Source organism: Cutaneotrichosporon oleaginosum, assembly GCF_008065305.1.
Source record: "Cutaneotrichosporon oleaginosum strain ATCC 20508 chromosome Unknown ATCC20508_contig03, whole genome shotgun sequence".
Taxonomy (NCBI): Eukaryota; Fungi; Basidiomycota; class Tremellomycetes; order Trichosporonales; family Trichosporonaceae; genus Cutaneotrichosporon; species Cutaneotrichosporon oleaginosum.
Window position 1 is genome coordinate 2,383,617 of NW_027072172.1, and position 21,851 is coordinate 2,405,467.

General features: G+C 61.4%; 7 protein-coding genes across 7 annotated transcripts; 4 read left to right on the forward strand and 3 right to left on the reverse strand.

Annotated features, from left to right (window-relative positions):
* Positions 1 to 767: 767 nt before the first annotated feature.
* COLE_04146 (uncharacterized protein) lies at positions 768 to 1,703 on the reverse strand (the record flags this gene model as incomplete). The annotated part of the gene is made up of 3 exons (XM_018420630.2): positions 768 to 1,387; positions 1,612 to 1,654; positions 1,695 to 1,703. 3 exons carry the CDS (start codon positions 1,701 to 1,703, stop codon positions 768 to 770), a joined length of 672 nt encoding a protein of 223 aa, XP_018282696.2.
* A 710-nt stretch (positions 1,704 to 2,413) lies between these two features.
* COLE_04147 (uncharacterized protein) lies at positions 2,414 to 2,887 on the forward strand (the record flags this gene model as incomplete). Its single annotated transcript, XM_018427266.2, has 1 exon — positions 2,414 to 2,887. The coding sequence occupies one exon, from the start codon at positions 2,414 to 2,416 to the stop codon at positions 2,885 to 2,887; it is 474 nt and encodes a 157-aa protein (XP_018282697.1).
* A 1,211-nt stretch (positions 2,888 to 4,098) lies between these two features.
* Positions 4,099 to 9,272, reverse strand: COLE_04148 (uncharacterized protein; the record flags this gene model as incomplete). Its single annotated transcript, XM_018427267.2, has 6 exons — positions 4,099 to 4,305; positions 4,338 to 7,360; positions 7,416 to 7,901; positions 7,941 to 8,805; positions 8,873 to 8,975; positions 9,196 to 9,272. 6 exons carry the CDS (start codon positions 9,270 to 9,272, stop codon positions 4,099 to 4,101), a joined length of 4,761 nt encoding a protein of 1,586 aa, XP_018282698.1.
* Positions 9,273 to 11,233: 1,961 nt separating this feature from the next.
* COLE_04149 (uncharacterized protein) lies at positions 11,234 to 12,245 on the reverse strand (the record flags this gene model as incomplete). Its single annotated transcript, XM_018421761.2, has 7 exons — positions 11,234 to 11,337; positions 11,394 to 11,571; positions 11,615 to 11,761; positions 11,800 to 11,876; positions 11,909 to 12,018; positions 12,067 to 12,093; positions 12,163 to 12,245. The coding sequence occupies 7 exons, from the start codon at positions 12,243 to 12,245 to the stop codon at positions 11,234 to 11,236; spliced, it is 726 nt and encodes a 241-aa protein (XP_018282699.2).
* A 755-nt stretch (positions 12,246 to 13,000) lies between these two features.
* COLE_04150 (uncharacterized protein) lies at positions 13,001 to 14,687 on the forward strand (the record flags this gene model as incomplete). Its single annotated transcript, XM_018425687.2, has 7 exons — positions 13,001 to 13,035; positions 13,210 to 13,375; positions 13,409 to 13,715; positions 13,751 to 13,928; positions 13,965 to 14,061; positions 14,098 to 14,343; positions 14,379 to 14,687. 7 exons carry the CDS (start codon positions 13,001 to 13,003, stop codon positions 14,685 to 14,687), a joined length of 1,338 nt encoding a protein of 445 aa, XP_018282700.2.
* A 1,406-nt stretch (positions 14,688 to 16,093) lies between these two features.
* Positions 16,094 to 18,121, forward strand: COLE_04151 (uncharacterized protein; the record flags this gene model as incomplete). Its single annotated transcript, XM_018420135.1, has 3 exons — positions 16,094 to 16,232; positions 16,465 to 16,583; positions 16,628 to 18,121. The coding sequence occupies 3 exons, from the start codon at positions 16,094 to 16,096 to the stop codon at positions 18,119 to 18,121; spliced, it is 1,752 nt and encodes a 583-aa protein (XP_018282701.1).
* A 244-nt stretch (positions 18,122 to 18,365) lies between these two features.
* On the forward strand, positions 18,366 to 21,845 carry COLE_04152 (uncharacterized protein; the record flags this gene model as incomplete). Its single annotated transcript, XM_018426285.2, has 3 exons — positions 18,366 to 18,690; positions 18,806 to 19,046; positions 19,079 to 21,845. The coding sequence occupies 3 exons, from the start codon at positions 18,366 to 18,368 to the stop codon at positions 21,843 to 21,845; spliced, it is 3,333 nt and encodes a 1,110-aa protein (XP_018282702.1).
* Between the last annotated feature and the right edge of the window lie 6 nt (positions 21,846 to 21,851).

Here is a 21,851-nt window from a genome sequence, read left to right on the forward strand (position 1 = left end):
TCCGGGTCAAACTCGCTGACCTTCCGCGGTTCAACGCCGCGCCGTAACCGCCACCACCGTCCCAAAGAACGACGGATCCCGTTTCAGATTTTGGGCTCTGGCACGCTGGTGATCCGCTGGCACCGACTCGGTCGTAATCTGGGACCGGGAGGTGGGGGGGTGACAAGATAGGCGACGAGGAGAGGGAGAGGACGAGGAGGGAAGGAAGGAAGGGAGAAGGAAGAGGAAGAAGGGGAAAAGAAGAAGAAGAAGAGGAGAGGGGAAGAGACGAAGAGTGAAGAAGAACGGAAGAAGCGAAGGGCAGCCTTAGGAAGCTTATCTGATCCGACGGAACTGACGCCACGCGTCGTCCAGGTCTGGTTGGGGACTCGGGATGCGACGAGCTCCGTCGGATTGCGCTGGAAGTGCATCGAGTGCGGCTGTGCACACGCCAGACAGCGCGTGCTTACGGCTGCGGCGCTCGTCTCGCAATCTTGCCATGTCAATCACAGACACACGATTTGACGAGATCAAGATCGTCCGTGTGGTGTAGATCTTTGCGCTAAGCCCGAGCGTCAACCGAAGGTCGCTGTGGCTTGGACTAGTCTGCAATGCACATGTGTCATGCCGACTACTAAAGTGATTACTGAGTGTCCGTGTCAATGTTCATGAGATGAGGAATGGAGGACTCCAGTGTCCTGTGTACAGCTGGAGATGGAGATGCGTGAGAGGGACAAGAGGAAGAGATGCCGAGCATGATGGACAGATGAGAAAGGCGGAGGAGGGGCTTAGTTGCAGTTCCAGCCGTACTTGCTGTCGACGCCCGAGCCCTTGATGTACGGGTGGTCGCCGGCGCTGCCGAGGCACTGGTCGAGCGTCTGGAGCTTGTACCCGGCGGCCTGGAGGCGCTGGACGGCGTGGGGCACGACCTCGTTGGCGGTGCTGTCGTACGGTGAGTGGTTAAGGACGTTGTGGGGCTTGGGGTAGTCGCGGGCGATGCGGTCGTACACGCTCTTGGCGTAGGGTACGTCGGCGCCGCTGCGGTTTCCGTCCTCGGTATCGTCGGTCCACATGAAGAGCTTCTTGTACGCGCGCTCGCGGAGCACCTCGAGCACGAGGTTGTTGTAGCTGCCGTAGGGAGGGCGGAAGTAGACGGGGCGCACGCCGAGGATGCGCATCATCGCCACCTCGAGCCGGTCGAGCTCGTCGTGGATCTGGTCCTTGTTCAGGCGCGCAAGGTCCGCGTGGCTCCACGTGTGCGAGCCGATGGTGTGGCCCGCGTTGTACATAGCCTTGAGGTCGGCGGCGCGGTCGTAGATGCAGCCCCAGTTGTCACCGTTCACGAAGAAGGTGCCCTTGCCGCCCTTAAGGCTGTTGGCGATCTTGAGGTCGTTGCCGACGGGTCCGTCTGGCGTTAGCCGGGTCTCTGAGATCATTGCTGTTGTTCGGGCGCTTGGGTGTTCGGAGGATTTTCGGTCATGGCCGAGTGGCGAAGTGGCACGGACACCCAGTCGTCGGATGGACGGACCCATGGTGATACCCGCGCAACGGGGCGTTGTCGCCGTCGCGAGCAGCCCAATGGCGCGCCACTCGGAGTGCCCACCCGTTTCACCGTTTTCCACAAGTACTCACCATCGAAAGTAAGCGCGACGGTACCGGAAACTTCGCAGTTTTGCTGCCATTAGTGCCGCCGCGGGAGAGGATTGGGGACTCACGACAACCATGACGGGGGAAGTCCTAGGGCAAGCGGCCGGTGCGGCCTGGACGACCGCAGCGATGGCGAGGAAAACGGTGAAGAGGTTGGCAAACATGATTATGAGTGAAAGCGGGAGGAAGTGTGAAGGAGTAGGTGATTAATGTGGCTAGGAGAAAAAGAATATAGCTGAGTGAGATGGAAGCGACAAGGGGTGTCGTGGCCCGGTAGTTGACAGGAAAGAAGAGGAGGAGGGGGGGGGGGGGGAGGAGTTGTCGATGTCGAGAGATGAAGTAGAAGATGGAGGAGATGAGAATGGAAAGAGAGAGACGAGACGAGGGATGGCTCTTTTGAACCAAGCTGGTGGCTGCCGGGTGCTTGCTGCAGGCCAGGGATGAGCGCCCTGCGACCTGAGCGGAAGCGGCCAGGGAGCAAGGACGAGCGAGGAAGGTGGTGTGTGGCATCGCATCACCGACAATCAGAGATGGTCTGATGGACCGTGCACGAGGGGAGATCCAGGGACAGTGGGTTTCAGGGCTGCACGCCCAAAGGTAACTATGGTTGTCCGAGGTAGGCCGTGGTCAGGGCCTGGATCGTGGAAGAGTGGCGTTCGGATGTGCGCGGCCGGGGCTATTCCGGGACTCAGAAGAGGGTTGGGGATTAGACTTCTGACGTGCGCCCGCGATTGTTTCATTAGCGATCTTCTCTATTCGGCGTGCCCACTTCCCCCCCCTTCCTGAAATGAGCCCATCTGACAGACAGGCGGTTACGCGTCATCATACAGCAGGGAAAACACGGTGGGTAGAACAGGGGACGTGTTTCTGTCGATCCAACAAGCCCAGCCAAACACCGGTTTCTAGCAATGGCCCATCTCCCACTCCAACACCGACACACCGCTTGCCAGAACTACACGAGCCATGTGCATCGAGCGTCACCTGCTGTGCTCTGACGATCCGACGGCCATCACCGGGCGACCGCGGCGTCAGCTGCACGCTGCGCGCTTGGCAGCATGTTCCATCCGGCCCAGGAACCCTGTTCGCGGGGAAGCGCGCGCGGTGCCGTAATCCATCCGGCCCTGGGGCGCCGCGCTCGCCCAGCCAGCAGCCAGTGACCGGTGGCCGTGGTGGCACGTATGATGGGCCAACAAACACTCGGCGGCGTTCGATTGCGGGCGTGGGTGAGCCATCAGTCAGCTGTCAGCCAACGGAGCCATGAGCTACTCACGAGATCTGGGATGACGCCTGGCCACGCGCCCCCGCCCGCGCCCCCGCCCTCGCCCTCGCCCTCTAGCGCATCGCCAAATCGGTTCTCGATCTGTCTGCGGACGGAGGTACAGAGGTACGGAGGACACGGGCAGTGCTGTGCGCCACGGAATGTTTAACCGGCCAGCAATGGTGCCATGGAATGTGGCGGCCCGCCTATGCCGCCTCGTAGCAGTCGACTGCGCGCTTGGCAGTGGAGCGTGCGGAATGGTGAGTTTCTCGTCGTCAGCTGGTCGCGGCCTGGATCGAGGACGATGAAGAGATCAGGCGACAAGGCGGTCGGGTCCCGCCATGCACTGACCTTGGGCGAATGCACGGCCGATTCGACCAGTGATTTGCTTAGGTCATATGGGAACACTGTCCCCAGCATGTGGGAGTCTGTCCATTTCAAAGACGTCAACGTCAGTGATCAGAGATCAGAGACCGAGTAGTCTATCAAGGTGCGACAATAGCTCGGCCTGGCGCGAGTTGTCTCAGAGTGGGGCCGGTATCTGGATCCAAGCAGTCGGCCCGGTCCCAAAATAGTCCCGAGTTTCATGTGTCAATAGCGCCCCACTCTGAACCAAAGTCACAAGGGGCTCGGAGATCGGAGGGCTGCCCCACGTCCAATTTTATTGATCCGGCACCTTCTCACGCCCGTGTCTCCCTTCTCGCTCTCCGCGCCTCGCTCTTCTCGCCCCGCTTCCGTGTACCGCCCAGCTTCTTCCATCGGCCCGTCGGATCGCGTCGCAAGCTGTATCGCCCTTCCGCATCTTTATTTAGCTATCCGGCGGTGCCAACGTGCCCACTGGCCCACTGCAGGCTTCCCAACTCGGCGGTACTTCAGTTCGCTTGCATTCGCGCCCTCTCAGCACCGCACTCGGAACGCACTCATCTTCTCTCAGCTCCTTGCGGATACTCGTGCGACTTCCCTCGCGCCAGCTCACTCACCGCCCCCTCTCTGCGCCTATCTCCCGTCTATTCCCCGATCCCAGCCTGACAAGTTTGCAAGACAGGCCGGCGAATCTTCGCTGAGACCTCAGCCCCAACCCCCTCATGCTAGCATAATGCATTAACCGGACACAAGGGATACAAGCAGACCGGCAGCGTGGCCGCATTCGTCATTGTACGGTATGGATACTACGGGTAGTCATATGCTCGTCGCGGGAATCGTCTCATCGTCCGTTACTGCCACTCGCCAGACACGTTGCGGCCGTGCGGCGGCCCCTGCGCTGCGGAGCCGGACGCCTTGGCCGGGAGCGCGGGGTACGCCGCCGCCGCGGGGTTCGGTGACATAGCCTTGCCGTTCAGCCGTGCCTCGTGCTCGCTCACATCCTCGTCATGCGCGTCCGGTGACCGTGCCCGCTCCCACTGCTTCAACTCCTTCGTAAACTACTGTCAGCGGGCTCTACCGCCCAGCTCACCTTGTCAAACGCCATAGATGTGCCGCCGTCGCTCGACGCCGTAGACCCCCGCCGCAGCCCTCCTAACCGGTCATCCTCGTCGTCCGAGCCCATGATCCCGGCCGGGTTGATCTCTAGCAACGTCTCGATGCGGTGGTGCGCCTGCGCCAGATCCTCGCGTAACGCCTCGTTTTCTCGCTCGTTTTCTTCGACACGTGCGCGCAGCAGATCCCACTCGCGGTTGCGCGCGTTCAGCGTGTCTTGTGACGCCTGCAGCTCCGCCTGCAAGGCAGTGTATTGGTTCTGCAGGGTGTGAATTTTGCGCGTGAGCTCGCCGTCCGAGGGTGTTGTTCGTCCAGAGAGACCCCGCGTGAGTGGTGACCCTGCGCGCCCGCGCATACCGTCCAGCTCCGACAGGAGCGTGGTGTTCGTCGCCTTCTGCTTGTTGAGCTCGTCCTTCATGCGCTTCAGCATCTTCTCCGTGCCCTTGACATAGCGGACAGCGGTCTCGTAGTCGCTCTGCAGCGCCGTGAGGCGCTTCTGGTGCGCCTCCTCGGCTTCGGCGAGCTTGCGCTCGGCCTCGGACGCACGATGGTTTGCGTCCCCACCCTCGCCGTCGCCAGACCGTATGGAGCCGGCACTCGGGCTACGAGAGTCCTTGTAGCGCTCAACCATGCGAGTAAGCGAGTCAGCCTTGTCCTCGGCCTCCTGGCAGCGGCGCTTGAGCTCGTCGATCTCGCGCTGCGCCGTGTCGTGCGCACGCGACTTGTCGCGGAGCTTGGACTCGAGCTCGCCGGCACTTGATGTCTCGGCCGATTCGAGATCGGCGTCGGACACGTTGATGCCGTGCTCGCCGAGCAGCTTGCGCATAAGCGACACTCGCGTCTGCAGCTCGGTGACGGCCTGGTCGCGCTCGCGCAGCTCCGAATCCTTGTTGGTAAAGAGGTCGCGGTACTTGGCGAGCTCGTTCTGAGCTGCAACGAGCTTTGTACGTTGGGCGCGTACCTCGCCACGCAGGGTGTGCTGCTGTTGCTCAAGCTCGCGTGCCTTCTTGCGGTGCGAGCTGGCGACGGCCTCAGTGGCGTCGACACGCTCACCTGCGTCGCGGAGGAGCTTGAGCAACGAGCCCTTCTCCTCTTCAAGAGCGCGCATCTGGTCCTGGTGACCCTTGACGCCGCGCGTGTTGTCGTCGCGCAGGGCGCGGTGCGTCTCGAGGAGCTCACCGAGTCGACCGCTGGTGAGGCTGCGGTAGTTGGTGACTTCCTCGCGGGCAGAGGTATGAAGACCCTCGGCCTCTGCGAGTCGTGCGGTAGCTTGTTCGGCCTCGCGTGTCTTGTCCTCAAGAGCGCGCTTGAGTTCAGCCAGCTCCTGCTCGAGTGCTGCGATGTGCTCCTTCGCTTGTTTGTGCATGGACTCAAACTCGTCGGCGCGGAGGTTGGTGGCAGCCATCGACGCCTGTGCCTGCTCAAGAAGCTTGGCGAATTCGTCGTTCTTGCCCTGCAGCTCATCGAGTTGCGTCTTGTAGTCGTCACGCTCGGCCTGACGCTGCTGATGCGTCGACGTGAGGGTGATGAACCGCTCGGTCTGCTCGCGCGTCGACCGGTCGTGGTTGGCCACTTGATCTCTGAGCGTCTCGATCTCCTCCTGCAGCCGCGCAATCTCCTCCTCGGCGAGCTCGGCACGCTTGAGCGTCTCGGTCTCGGCCTCGGTGGCGTCATGGCAGAGCTTCTGATGGTGCGCGGCCTCGGATTTGAGGCGCTCCAAGTCACGCTGTCCTCCAGCGTGCTCGGTGGTTGTGGCCTCGAGTTGCCGCTCAAGGTCAGCGATGCGCGTGGCATCAAGCTTCGAGACTTCGTTGGTGTCCCCAGATTCGAGAGCGGCGAGCTTGGCACGATAGTACGCCGCCTCCTGCAGCGCCGCCTTTTGCATGCGCTCAGAGTCATGGATCTTTTCGGACGCAAGCTGCATCTGCTGTGTGACCTCGTTCTGGAGATTGGCCTTCTCCTGCTTGAGCTGTTTCAACGCCAGCGCGACGTGGCGAAGCTGCTCGTTGTCGCCAAAGACATCTGGCGGCGGCACATCAGCCGAGTCATCGTCCACGACAAAGCCTTGCTCGATCGCCCTGCTGAGGAGCACACGCAACGCACCCTCGCGGCGCTTGGCGTTGTCTGCCTCCGTCTCACGAGCCTTGATTTCGCGCAACAAGTCGGCGGTGCCGGCGACAGAGCCAGGCCTGTTGCCAACGATTGAACCTGGTCGCCCGAGGATAGACCCAGGCCGGCCCAACATGGATCCAGGGCGGCTGGTGCCCGTGGCAGACTTGCCACTAAAGTAGAAAGCGTCAGGAGGGAGTGCAGGGCGGCCATCCTCTCCAGCACGAAGCTGCGGAGGAGGGCTGCGGGTGCTGCGAAGATTTGGGTGAACTGTGTGGCTCGCAACGTGACCAGGGGGCGGTGGCGAGACAGAGCGACGGGGCGCAACGTGCGTCACAACGTCGCCGTTTGGCGTAACCACGCTTTCGTTGGTAGGGCTTGATGATGAGGTGTTCGGGGTGCCGTTGATAGTCACCTCGGGAGGCGACATTGCGCGGCGGTACTCCTCATCGCCCTCGCGGCGTGGGCGCTGCGGAGGCGCACCCTGCGGGAGCGAAGCGCCCTGCAGCATCTGCTGCGGCATGCCCATAGGTTGGGCCTGGCCATTCATGCGCGGCCCGCCGCTGGGCGGCCCCGTCGAGTCAAGCGACTCCGAGCGGGGCGTATGCTTGGAGTGTTTGGATCCCGTGTCGTTTGTAACGATCAGAGGGCGCGGCTCTGATGCGATTTGAGGAGGAGACATGGCCCGCGACACGTTGTCAACAGATCGTGATGCCATGTAGGCGGCCTGTGCGTTGCCTGAAGGCCCCATTCCGTAGGGACTGCTGCCGTTGGAACTAATGCCATTGGCCGGGCGGCGGTCGGTCGCATCCGACGTTGTTCGTGGCCGAGCTTGCTGAGGGGGCCGTGTTCCACCAGGCGACTGACTGTCGGATGGATACTTGATTTTACCTGGCATGAGTATGAGATCACATCTCGCAGACAAGAAAATGCCAGCTCTGCTCACCTGTGTCAAGAATGTGGATCACGTTTGGGTCGTCTCGAGGCACCTCTGGCGCCAAGTTGGACTCTCCGCCGATGACGAAGACCTTGCCATGCGCAGCACACAGACTGTGGCCTGACTTGGCCATGGGGGAAGGTCCCATGTTCTGGAACATGTACCAGCGCTTGTTGGAAATTCTGAATGCAGCGAGGTCGCCAAGGTCTTTGCCATGTACGTCACGGCCACCAAACACGTAGACAACGTCGTCGACAATGGCTGCGGCGTGGCCCTCGCGGGGAATAGGAATGTATCCTATGCACTCCAGCTCAGTCCAGACGCTCGTGGCGATGTCAAACGACCACGAGTCGTTGTAGTGGTAGTCGCCGTCCGTACCACCGAACAGGAAGAGCTGGTTTTGGTACGGCACAATGGTGTGGCCAGTACGCGCGAGCGGGGCGGGCGAGTTGTACTGGATGCGCTCCCAGGTGTATTGTCCGTCGTTTCTCCCAACTGGAAGCAGTCAGCATCGGATGTTCGTCGACTACTCACGCTGACGGATGTCAAATGCCCACAAGTCGTCAAAGTTCTTGCCATCGACATGACCGCCGTGGACGTAGAAATTGCCGCCGAGCATACAAGCGGCATGGCCATAACGCCCGCATGGTCCAGCCACGACGGGGAGATGAGACCACTCCTGCGTCCGCAGGTCGAGGACGTAAAGGCCCTCGTCCTGCTTGTCTTTCTCGTCGACCTTGGTGTCGCCGCCGAACACGAGCATGATACGGTCGGCAATAGCGCTCACATGGCCGATACGAGGCAGCGGTGCTTCACCGCGCGTCTTGACTAGTTGGAGCGAGTGGTCGCGCACGTCCAAGCTCCACAGATCGTTGTGAGCGCGATCAGCTACTAAGCCGCCAAACAGCAGCATGTGGCCAGAGTGCGACGGGTAGGGCGGCACACTGAGTCCGTACCGCGGGAACGGGGAGAGAGGCTGCGAGTGTTCGCGCGGCTGATACAGACGGAGAGGTCTGGTCGACCACGGGTAACCCGGGTTGTGCGGAGGAATCTGCTGCAGCGCTCCGCCCTGTTGTTGATGCTGAGCCTGCTGCTGGTGCTGCGACTGCTGCGGGAACTGCTGAAACTGCTGCTGCTGCTGCTGCTGCTGTTGCTGCTGCTGATGTTGCATGCTTGGTGGGCCCATGTTCTGGGCCGAAACCATCGCCAACGGAGACATTGGGCCGTTCATCGAGCCGAGCGATGCCTGCTGCTGGTGCTGCAGGTGGCCCTGCTGCATCGACGATGGTAACCCCATGCCAACGTTGTAGCCGCCGCCCTGTAGCCCTCCTGGACCAGGCGAAGCGCGACCGGTTGGGGCGCTCTGGAGAACAGACGGAGGGACAGCGCCAAACTGTATCTGTTCGAGTCAGTCGCCATGATCTTTGTAGACATCCTCGCTGCGTCGACGCGTCCCAAGCACTCACAGAGTTGGTCATGCGTTTGGGGTTTGAGCCCATGGGCGCGCTGGGCGGAGGGTAGGTGTCCGACGCTCCGCGCTGCACGGCAGCGATCATGGATTGTTGAACCCTGGGGCAAGTTAGCAAAGGCTGGAGCGAGGTGACAGTCACGCGCTATTGCGGAAAGAGGCGCGCGGAGGAGGAGCAGGGCGCTGAGTCTGGGCCACCACATGTTTGTGGGCATTCGCCAGGCTCAATCAACTGGCTGGCCTACATTCTTCCGACGACCTCGGAGTGTGGAAAAGGTCAGGTCCATACACGGCGTCGGACTTGACATTGACGTAACTTACTGGACAGGAGGACTGTTTGTAGGGGACCGCGCGCCATGCTCGCGGTCATTCTTGCCCTTCTTCTTAAAGATGGCCATCGTCGATTAGCCCGCGGGCGAGGAGGAGGTAAAGAGGGCCCGGCGCAGCCTTTGAGCACACTCTTGTGGAAGATGTACAGGGTCGTGCGCCCGTTGGGGGCGGGCGGGCGTGAGGGAGGGGGCGGAGAGTGCTGGTGGGAGGGGAAGACGAAGAGTGTTGCCAATGTAAGACGAAGACGGAGACGGAAAGAAGGAGGGAGGATAAGGAGGCGTCGAGTTCAAGGTGGAAAGTAGCGTGACGCGTTCGTGGAGTCGTGTTGGAGTGAGTGCAAGGTCGTCTGTAGTGCAACAGGAGATGGATATTGCAAGTGTAGGGATGAGAAGTGGGGGATGAGGGAGGGGATGGAGACGGGGAGCGATGGGGTAATGATGGAGGATGGATGATGGATGATGAATGAGGATGGAGGAGGAGGATGGATGAGGAGGATGGAGGAGGATGCGTGTCGCGCGGTGAATACAAAGTGCCCACAGAGCAGAAAGGCCCAGGGCAAGTGGGGGGAGGGGGAGGGGGGGAGCCAGGGTGAGAGGGAAGAGACGGGCAAGGGGTTGTGAGGTTGACCTGTGTGTGGCCTTTGGTGGCATCATTGTCCGCTACTCACGGCGTCGACAAGGGTGGTCGTCGTCGCCTTCTCTCATTCTCTCATTCTCTCATTCTCTCATTCTCTCATTCTCTCATTCTCTCATTCTCTACTCCTCTCCCTCCTCTCTCTCTCCCCTCTCCGTTCTCCAGCTTTCTCCGTTTTCTCCTCACGTCTCCTTGTGGAACAAGGCACTCGCCTCTCACATCCCACATCAATCAGAGCCTGCCGAGCGGCAGACGTCCTAGGTAGAAGGCTACTAGCGCCAGCGCGCTCCGCGCTCCGCGCTCCGCGCTCCGCCTTCCCCCCTCTCGCCTGCGACGAGGTTAGCGCGATCCCGTAACTTGACGCAGGATCGGGATCTTCTGCGCTTCTGCGCTTCCGCCTGAATGCCGCGCTGCATCTCGGTGTGCGCAGAAAAGGTGCGGCGTACCTGTCGGAACACTCAATCTCCCTCTTGCTCCCTGCCTCGTTGCCTCGTTGCCTCGTTGCCTTCCAGTCTCACTGCAACTCTCGCGTCTTGTCTCACTCTCTGACCATTCACTGGCCCCTGTTCATGCTTCACATCTGGCCCAGACATGTTCGAGCAGCTGAATTGCTCATTCCCGTCCTCATACACATACCTGTTGGCGTGTATCAGAGGCTTGGAGGCGCCGAGGATGGGGAGACCGAGGTGGCCGAGGAGGGAGAGAGTTTGGAGGGGAGCAAGGGGACCATCAGGGACTAAACACTAGGAATCCCTGTTCCTTCATCTTGGGCGATCCTCCTCGCCACGCTCCGCGCGCTCCTCGGCTTTCTCACCATGCACTCTGGACATGCAGTCAGTCACACCACCCATCTCACGCTCGTCCCTAGAACGCGTTGCTTCATGTCTCGCTGCCCGTTCTCGTACTGTGCGTGCTGTACATGACAAGTCACGCAAACGCGCCGTTATCTATTAAAGGTTCGCCCTCCGTTCCTCGTCTTCCGCATCGGCTTGGGGCGCACGCACGCTATTCCAGTTCCCATGTTTACATCGATCCGCCACGCCGACCTAAACGCGTCTCTCTACATATCTTCATTTTCAATTTAGAGCTTCGCACCGAGGCTGGGGAAGCGGGGCGACTGCTTGGCCAGCTGCGCCTTCATCGCGACCTGCGTGTCCTGTCGTCAGTATCGGATCAGGATCTCCGCGCTGGCACGCTGGTGCCAGATGTGACGAGATATACTCGCAACAAAGTTTATCTCACCTTGGTCTGGAGCATGCCCCTGCATCGTCAGCCAGATCTTTCCGTCGCACTCACATGTTCCATGCCGCCTGGTACGCGAGTCCCTCGTCGACGCTGCACGTCAGTATTCGTCGTCACTCCATCCTACCCGTGGTCGCGCGCGTCTGTTGTCAGCTCATGTGCAGGGCGCTAGGTGCTCACGGTTCATGATGTGCTTGGTGCTGACCACAGCAACAGGGCTGTTGGGGGCAATCTCGGCGGCGAGCTTGAGCGCGGCGTCTGCTGTCAGCTGAATGACAGATATGGCATGGCTGCAACGCAGAAGGCTGCCTCACCGATGACGCCCTTGCGGCCGCCCGAGACAACCTGGCTGACGAAGCCGATTTCCTTGGCCTCGTCAGCGTAGAACTTGCGACCCGTAAGCGCAAGCTCGCGCGCCTTGGACCCGTTCCCGACAATCTTGGGGAAGCGCTGGAGCGTGCCGATGTCGGCCGCCAGTCCGACCTTGACCTCCTGGATGTCAGCGGCGATCTCCGCCTTGCCGCGCGCGGCTCACAAGAATGCCCATGGTCGCGTCGTCGGTGCAGAGACGGATGTCGCACGCCGACGCAATGTCGATGGCGAGGCCGACGGCAATGCCGTTGATCGCGCAGATGACCGGCTGGCGGCACTTCTCGAGCGATGTGATGGCGGCCTGGAAGCGCTGGTGTCAGCCGGGTATTAGCGGCCCGGTGGGCATACCGAAATGTGCTGGTGCGTGTCGAACGCCTGGCGCGCGGCGTCGAGCGCCTGGCTCTTGCCGATGTGCGTCGCCTTGACTGTTGTTAGCGGGGTAGGGATCGAAGCTCACGGTCAAGGCCGGCGGTGAAGATCTTCTCAAAGGCCGAGGCGAAGACGATCACGCGGACCTCGGGGTCGAGCGAGACGCGGTCAATGGTCGCATGGAGCTCCTCCCAAAATCTGTGGTAAGAGAGAGCAGGAGCATGCTAAGCTATGCAAAAGACGCACGCATCGTGGAAGGCGTTGACGGGGCCACTGGAAGCGTTAGCGGTCAAGTAGGGCGGGGTTGTCAACGGCCAGGAAGGCCAAGGCAAGGTCACATACCGGTTCATCTCGAGGAGGAGGACATTCTCGACTGGCGAGGTGGCGCGGAAGAACTTGCCGTTGTACTGGGAAACGTCGGTCATTGTAAATGCTTTGTGTAGTGAATGTGGATAGGAATGAGAAGAGACGAGAGACGATGCAAGAGACGCAGGAACACGGTTCTTGTGCTTGCCAGACGACGTCGTTTGTATAGCCGGTGATGGGCGGCGGCTATGGCCGAGTGAGTTGCCGTGTGTTGGCGGGTGCTGGAGATTATTGGGGGGTGTGATAGTGATTATTAGCCGTATTAGCAGTATAGCAAGGAGGTGGAGGCCACGTGGAGCTAATGGAGTTGTTTGTGCCTGGATTTGGGATATATGGATACTGGCGGTGGGTGGCGGCTGAGCGAGGTGTACGGTGAAGGGAAGGTCAAAGGGACGTGTTTCGTGACTTGCAAGCCTGGCACGCAGCAAAGAGAAGGTCCAAGCCACAACATCCACCCCACACTCCCAACATCCTCGAGTCATCCATCCTCCTCCTCCTCATCATCATCCTTGTTGTGTTGTCCATCATCACGCGCACAGTCGCCCTTGTCACTCACACTCCCCCGGCACCGCTCCTTCATCTCCTACCCCGTCCTTATCGCCCCTACTCCGTCGATCTCCTTCCTCCTTGCTCGTGTTTGCCTGCCCCCAACCCCTTCTTCAGCGGCCTGCAACGCGCGCAAGACCTCGCTGCCCTCATACCACTTCGACTCCTCGCCTTGTCATTACAACAACTCGGCCTCGTTGCATCCGTCGCTCGTCTGCCCCGAGCCTGAGCCTTCAGTGGCAGACTCCCACTCCATCAACACCGCATAATGTCATTGCTGTCGGACAGGCAGAAAGATGAGCTGTGAGTCCAGCAGAGCTTGCCGACTACAAATCCCACAGCGCCTAGGGCCCCCGAGATCACGCAGGAGCCGCCGCTGACGCCGCCTTCCCCCATGCTCCACTTTGCTCTCCGTCCTTGGTCCATCTCAATCTCATCTCGCCGCCCTTGTCCACAATCGCGATGCGCCGCGCACAGGCACCGCGCGATGCTGTCCTACCTCCAGGCGGCCGGGATGACTGAATCCTTTGCATCACTGGCACGGGAAGCAGACATGCTAGACTTTGACCCAAGCGATCCCAAGGACAAGTACTCGGGGCTGCTTGAGAAGAAGTGGACCAGCGTCATTCGCTTGCAAAAGAAGGCATGTCGTTACATGCGCTAGGCTAATGCTCAGATTATGGATCTCGAGTCACAAAAGGCCGCCTTGCAGGCAGAGCTCGCATCTCCCACACGCGCGACGGCATCGACATCTAGCAATGCGCCCTTCATCCCACGCGCACCACCACGGCATACCCTCCAATCCCATCGTGCACCAATCACAAGAGTGGCCTTTCATCCAACGTGGACCGTGCTAGCCAGTGCCAGCGAGGACGCGAGCGTGAAGATTTGGGACTGGGAGAGCGGAGACTTTGAACGCACGGTCAAGGGCCACACCAAGGCCGTCACTGACGTGGACTTTGACCCCAAGGGCAACGCTATGGGTGTGTAAAGATGACATCGGCCATGCTGATGCCAGCGACGTGTTCAACAGACTTGACCATCAAGATCTGGGACCCCGCAAATGATTACAAAAACACCAAAACGCTGCACGGCCACGACCACTCGGTCTCAAGCGTGCGTTTTATGCCGACCGGAGAACAGTTGATATCTGCGTCTCGCGACAAAACCATTCGTGTGTGGGAGGTGGCCACTGGGTGAGCACAAGCGGAGACCGGGCAAGCTGACGCCAGCTATTGCATCAAGACAGTCAGCGGCCACTCTGACTGGGTCCGTGAAGTCGTGCCTTCCATGGATGGGCGATGGCTTGTCAGCGCGTCGAACGACCAGGTGAGAGGGAAAGTTGGGGCCGCACTGACAGGGCAGACCGCGCGGGTATGGGACTTGGCATCTGGGGAGACCAAGGCTGAGTTGCGGGGACATGAGCACGTTGTCGAATGTGCTGTCTTCGCACCCATTGCATCGTACCCGGCTATCCGTGAGCTATCTGGGTTGCCTGCCACAGCTGCTGGCGACCGAGCAAAAGCTCCAGGAGCGTTTGTTGCTACTGGGTCACGCGACAAGGTCATCAGGCTGTGGGATGCCATCTCGGGGCAATGCTTGCGAGTTTTGGTGAGTAGCTGAGTCACCTGCGCGCTGACACGTAGTCTGGACACGACAATTGGGTTCGCGCGCTTGTTTTCCATCCGTCTGGGAAACACCTGCTGTCCGCATCAGACGACAAGACGTTGCGGATCTGGGACTTGACAAATGGCCGTTGCATCAAGACTATTGACGCCCACGGCCACTTCGTTACATGCTTGGCTTGGGGGCGGGCGTTGTTGGGTGCCGCAGAGGCTAGCGATGGCAAGGCCAACGGCAGCCAGGAGCCGCGCCGCATCAATGTCATCGCGACGGGTTCCGTGGACCAGACGGTGAAGGTGAGCCAGCCTCAGCGAGCAGCGAGCAGGCGCTGACGACAGATTTGGACACCATAAGACATCCTAGATGTTGTGCATTTAATGCTCGTAGCTGTTGCACCACCAGAGAGAGGCCAATGCAGCGCCGCTGACGTTGAGAGCATTGCCGCTGTGCTGTTGTGTCGTGTACTAAAAAGGTGTACTTGCCACGCTAGGCTGGTCGTGGCGGCCGTTCGGCCATCAATCGTGATTCACACGACCACAGTCCCGGCGGCCGTACGGCCATTACTTGTGATTCACACAACCTGATTCGAACCCCCATCAACCGGCACAAACCAAACGGTCTGCGGCGCGCTTCCGGTTGAGCCATGGCAAGTACATAGGACCAGCGGATTTGGATATATATGTGCCCATTCGGACATAGGATATACGTGTCGTACATGTGAGCACGGTTAATAATGCCAGTCATGCCAAGTGGCCAAGTGTAGCTACGTAGCTTATATTCAAGCCCACGTGATCACTCGGCATCAGAGCCGCCCAAGGTGTGGTGCACGCTGGTCGAACTGGAGTGGAGACGGCTGTGCGGGCCGAAGTATCGGGCTGTCATGAGCGTGAAACGTCGGGTAGGAGCGCCAAGTGCCTGGCACATGAACGGGCGTGCGCGTACGGCTGCGTACAGCTGCGGTCGAAGGGCTGCGACTCTGAATGGAATATGATGGAATTGATGCCGTCTCCGCTCGGTAGTTCCTGGCACGGGGCGGTCCTGGCGATCTCGGAGACATGCGTCAGTCTCGTTACTCCAGCCGCCAGGCCGCCAGCCCCCGCCCCCGCGCCCTGGAGCGCCGAGCCCTCCATATACGCCGGGCATTGCCCATCGTTCGTCCCGTCGTCGCCATCAGCCTCGTCCTCTTGCTCAGCTATATTCTTGTTCTCGCCTCTTCGACCTCTTCTTGCACATCGTCCGCATCGACATTCCATACCACCACTGCATAGCTTATCGCCACCTCCCTTCAACCATCCTTCTCACTCTTGGCACTCTGCGCCGCCCACCCTTCCTTCCGTGCGACTGCCCCACGCTCCGCTGCTGCCATCGTCGCCGTTGCAACCTCCGCCGACCGCCAGTTGACCGTTCCCTCTTCTGGCATTCCCTCCCACGCCGTCATTGCCCTCCCCCCAACCCCCCTAACCCCCTCTCCACCCCTCCCAAAAGGGCCTCCGACCCATCTCCGCCCTCTTTCCCCCCCCCCTCCCCCCGCCTTCTCCTCCCCTCCCCTCCCTTCCCCCCTCCGCCTGGCATGCCGCGCGATCCCCCAGCACCGCACCCACACGCCATGCCATACGACCGCACCCACTCGCGGCGGCGCTCACGCGACCCGTCCGAGAATGGCGGGCACAGCAACGGCAACAGTAACGGTCTCAACGGACACGGCGCACATCTGGGAGTAAGCCCTGGCGCAGCGCCGATGCGGAAACGGTTCGAGAGCCAGCGCACATTCTTCGAGGAGCTCGACCGTGTTCTAGCAAGATCCGAAGTTGCAAACACGCTCGAAGAGCTAGACGAGCTCATCCTCAAGTTTGTGCGGCGGTGTGCGCTGTATCATGGTGAGTCTGCCAGCTGCGCGCGCGGCAAACGTTGCGACACTCGACATGCTTGCTGGGCCGCCGGCGGGTGCTGCGCGCTGTGCTTGTGTGTGTGGCGCGCATCCCATTCCCCTTCCCATCCCATTCCCCTCCCATCCCTTCCCCGCCCCACCGCCCCACGCCCAGCCGCCCCCTCACCCCCCGGCCGCCCGCGCCTTTGATATCTGATCTGTGAATCACGGACTAACCGCAGACGACTTCCTGCGAGATCCTGAAGATATTCGGCGCGCCATGGAGCTGCTCCTCGACTCGGACTTGTTCCAGTTCAACGACCAGCGGATGGTGGGGATCATGATGTCGCAGGCAGTGAACGTGAGTACACAACTGCAGGCTCACAAGCTTGCTCTGACACACAGAACACAAACCCCCACGAACTATACATCTGGTACTATCTTATCGCGCATTACGGATTGCGGCATCCTTCGTTGTTTCGGTCGCACCGAAAGTGGGCAAAGCTGTTGCCCACACTCATGGAGACGGTGGAGGTCATCCCGGACGACGAAGGTTGGGTAGATGGTCTGCCGCCAATCGAGCACCGCCTACACCTGCCCGCAACGCAGCTGTTATACGAGGTCTGCCGGGTCATGCGGCTCACTGAGACTGAGCTTGATCTCTTCACGGACACTTTCATCGACCACCTCTTCGACATTGTCGAGCAGTCGCGGAGCGACCGTGACGACGTCCTAGGTCAGGCGGTGGTCAAGCTCATCCTTGCTCTCAACGAGCAGTTCATGGTGTGGTCGCTGCCGAAACATCACAAGAAGCCGGAACGCATGCGTTGCTCGTCGCACTCCAATCTCGTGGCTGAGAAGAACGCATCACCCGAACCAACGGCACCTCTCCGTCCAACACGGCCGCGGGCGCACAGCGTTGCACCGGTGTCATTGGCTACGATCGGCAAGGAGCAGGTTGCGGCAGAAGACGGCGTTGTTGAAGAGACGAAGAGACATAATCGCGTCCTCGTCGTCCTCATGCGGCGGCTCGGGAGCTCTAAGGCCTTCGGGGAGTTTATGTGCTTCATGCTCAACCGTGCCGAAGATGTCGAGACGCCTGAGGGCCTCGGCGCACAGCTCATCATCCTGAAGATGCTCTACCTGCTCTTCACGACACCAGGCACACAGGAGTACTTCTACTCGAACGACCTGCGGGTCGTCATCGACGTGTTCATCCGCATGCTCATAGACCTCCCGGAGGAGCTTAACCAGCTGCGGCACACCATGCTGCGCGTTCTTTACCCGCTGTTGTGCAACTCCCAGATGAAGACGGACACGTATAAGCGCTCGCAGCTGACCCTGGTGCTTAACTCGCTCGTGGCGAACGAGCACATCCACGATGTGGACCCAACTACCAAGCGACTAGTCCACCGGTGTCTGTCTGCGGTGAAGGAGTGCGCAGAACGGCGCGCTGAATCCGAACCAGCGGCGCCGAGGCCGAGGCACTTGTCCCCAGACACGACGGTCAACCTGTGCTCGCTCGAGGCCGCCCTCCCAAACCCGCACAAGTCACCGTATACCAACGGAAACCCAGTGCGCGTGACCAGTCTCATTGACGTGTCGGCGGGCGCGCTCGAGCGACCAGGCTCTGCCGCCAGCACGAACGTCGACTCACCCCTCGACCGGAGCGCGAGCAACACGCCGTTGCCCACAATCCGGCCCAGAGCACGGCGCAAGGCTCCTGCCCCGCCTGCGAAGAGAAAGCACTCGGCCGCCAGCACCATGTCGAGCACGAGCGACGTCGACGACGGGGGCATCCCCACTCAGCCGCCCGGCCTGGTCGACGTTGGGGCAAGCAACGTCCCACCCCCCATCGTGGAGGTGACACGCCCCGAGTGGGTTACCTTCACAGCCTAGCTGTCTATCCACCATCTACCTATCTATTTATCTGCCTAGCCGCGTTCTAGCCCGTTGTAGCCCATAATCTGCTAGTTGTACGCATGAATGGCCATTACCTTGTTACAGAGCGGAAGTGATGCCGGAAATCACGCTCGGGCCGGGTGCCTGAACCCGGCCTAGTCGTGGCCATGGCCACCCGAAGCCGAACGATATTGACATCTCATCTCACCTCTCCCATCACTCGTACCCGCCGGCATGCGCCATGGAGGTCTCGACCTTCTTCACGCGCCTCCTACAAGCGCCCAAGCCGGCGGCGGGCCCGCGCCCGGACGCGCTTCCCGACTTTGACGCAGCGTGGTCCGCCGTCGTCGCCACCCTTACAGCACCAGATGAGCGCCAGCTTGCGCGCGGCATCGCACACTCGCCCGTTCCCCGCGCACTCAAGCACATTACCGATGCGCTCGTGTACGAGAGCAACCGGACGGACGAGGACACGACGGGCGCTTGTCTCGAGTATTTCTTGCGCCATGACATGCTCGCGGCCCTGGAGCGCTTGTGTGAGCGCGATCGCCCGCGCGGCGTCAAAGGTGAGTGGTGGGACGGCCGGCGACGCAGTGGCAGTGCGAGCGGGACTGTCGAAGTGCGAGCGGCACTGTCGAAGTGCGAGCGGGAGTGTGGGAAGTGGGAGCAAGCTCACACCAGCCGAGGTCCTCCGCATGGTCAACAACCTCGTCGTCCTCATGCCGGAGCGGTTTCTGGTTCACAACGCCGTGCATCGCCCGCTGCGCCGGCTGCTGCGCTCCTGCGTCGGCGAGACGGAGACGCTTGATGGCGCCGCGCGCGCGTTCGGCGCAGCCGCGGCCGCTGACGATCACCACCCTGACGACCTCGACGACGACCTCGTCGACCTCATGTGCATTCTATGTTCGCGCATGAGGGCATAGTGAGCTACCTGTTTCGCCGCGCTGACCACAGTCCACCACTCCTCCTCATCTTCTTCCACGACCGCGGGTGGCTTATCCCGCACCATTCGTCTGGCGCTCCTCCGTCGCCGGCACCCCCTCGATCCCCTCTGCCTGCCTCCCCTCCCCAGGTCCGAACCACCCTCCCTTCGACTCCACCGCGCTCCTCGTCTCTCTCAACGCACCTCACGTCGCGCGCCCTCTCTCCAACGCCGCGCTCGCCTTCTCAGATATCCCGCGCGCTGTCGCCTCCTTTAGAGCGCGCGCTCTCCCCGCCTCATGGACGCGCGCCTACGCCAACAGGCCGCTCCACACCCACATACCGCTCCTCCGTCCTCACCACCGATCCCGCGTCTGACGCCGCGTCCGCCGCGAGTGCAGGGCGTCGTGAAGCCGACGCCACGCACTTCGAGTACCTCCTCTTCTCGTACCTTCTGCGCTTCGTGCATCGCGACGGGCGGATCGGCGACTTTGCCCGTGCCGGCCTCCTGTTCCTCTTCGACATTGCGTTCTTGTCGCGCGACGACGACGGCGGGGATACGCTCACAGGAACACCTGGTCCCGACGGCAGTGATCCGCTGCAGGACGCGCGCGACGCGCTCGCGGAATATATCCTTGACGGCGACTTTGCCGACGTTATGGCTGCCGGGCTCGGCGCGACGTACTCTCTCCTGCCTAACAAGCTGCGTGTACCTACGCTCGCCGAGCAGGGCGACGACGACGCTACGTTGAACGGAGGCATGATACTTGGAAAAACGGCTGATGAGGACCTGGACGACGACCTCCTCCTCTCCACCGACGAGGAGGTGCATGCCCAGCTCGACCTGCTGCTCAAGCTGTTCGGGTTTCTCGGAGACATCATGTATCGGTGCCGTGCAGCGTCGCTGCGCGCCGACCCGAACGCGCGCACCGTGTCGACGACGGAGGTGCTCGGGCCCGCCGTGGCTGACGCAACCCTCGACGCCCTGCAGACGGCTTTTGTCGACAACGTCCTCTACCCCTCGATACTCGAGTGCAGCAGCACCGATGGCAGCGCCGTCGCCGTGCTGACGTACCTGGATGTCATCCTCTCGAGCCTCGAGGACGGGCCGGTGCTGCAGCGTATCCTCAACGTACTCATGGACGCGAATGCTGCCGTGCCGGTGTTCACGTCGCCGAGGAAACGAAAGGCGCGCAAAACCGGCGCCATGGACTTCATGCCCTCCATCGTCAAGCTGGGGTACTACACCGACGAACGCTTTACCCTGCGCGACCTCATTCTCGACAACGTCAAATCTACATGTCCCGCGAGTCAGACGGCAGCCTTGCACCTCCTGCAAGCCCTGCTCTCCGACCACTGCCGATACATCGCGCCAAGTTTACTGTCGGTTGTGCGCATGCCGTCAGCCACCGCGCTCGCGCGCCCCTCCCTCCCACCGTCTGAACATTCCTCGCCCGCCCCCTCGTTCACCGACACCGTGCCCTCCACCCTCCCCGTTCCGGTCAACTCGACCGACGTGCATCTGCAAGAGGACGAGCTGTATGGTGCCCTTGTGCCGCGTCTCGACGACGCCGTGCAGGAGAACACAGAGGCCTCGGGCCTGGGAAGCTACGTCACGGATGCGCATAACTTTCTGGAGGCGGACGGGTGCTGGCGCGCATCGCGCGTGCCCCTCCAGTTTGTGAGCGACGACGGCACGCCTGTCCTCATCAGAGTGGGCGAGTACGAACTCGATCCGTTCCAGCACGCTCTATCGCCGTCCGATCCGATGGTGCATGCACTGCTGGATGCCCTAGCGGCATGGTTCACCCACCCGGCAGATACAAACATTGCGCTGACGGGCGCGCTCAGCGCTCTTGTGCGCTGCCCGCACCGCTCGTTGGCCGGGTGGCTTCTCTATGACTTCGACGAAGACGTGTGGGCTAAGCCGGTGTCCGAAATCGACGACGGTGCGTCCGACACGAGCTTTGACGCCGCGCCTTCCCGCGCACCGAGCAGAGCGGAAGCCGATGAGCCACGCCACCATACCCTGCCTGCGCTGTACCAGGTGCTGAGAGAGCTCGTGCGACACTCGGGCCGCTTCCGCGCCGCCGTGTCCGGCTTCGACCGCCTCCTCTCGGAACGGCGGCAGGGCCTTCTTTTCGCCGACCATCTCGAAGAGGCGATGAGCGCAATGCTCGAGGACGTGGTAACACCGGCGTCGGCGTCGAGTCCCGGATTTCTGGGCATCGCGAGCCCTTTCGCCTCGCCCTTCGGGGAGCGCAAGAAAAGCGTGTCGCTCGCGACGTCGCTACGCTCCTTCTGGAGCCCGCGGAAGAGTCGCCCCACCACGCCAACAGCCACGCCGACGCCACCCACGCCGCCCACACCGTCGCCCGCTACGCTCCCGCCCTCGCCGCAGCGCCCTCCGCCCCTGCGCGCACACACTCTCCCCGCAACACCGCCGCGCACCTCCTCCCTCCCGCCTGCCCCCGACACGCCTTTCGCATCGCACTATGCCGCCGCCGCCGTTGCGGTCGAGGTCGAGGCCGTCGACGTGCGGCAGGACGGGCCGTGGCGGCGCGCGACGCCCGTAGAGATCGAGGACGTGTTCGCCGACAGACAGGAGGAGCAGGGGAATCGGGAGCAGCAGGAAAAGCGAAAAGACAAGCCGACTGCCACGACACTCTCGGGCGTGCTCGATAACATGATCGTGCTTGAGGAGTTGATTAAGGAGCTCGTCGGGGTCATTGTAGCGCGGCGCGCACTGGGTATTGACCAGGTCGGGTTCGTGGCGCGTAGGAGTGCGCAAGTAGCATAGATGGAT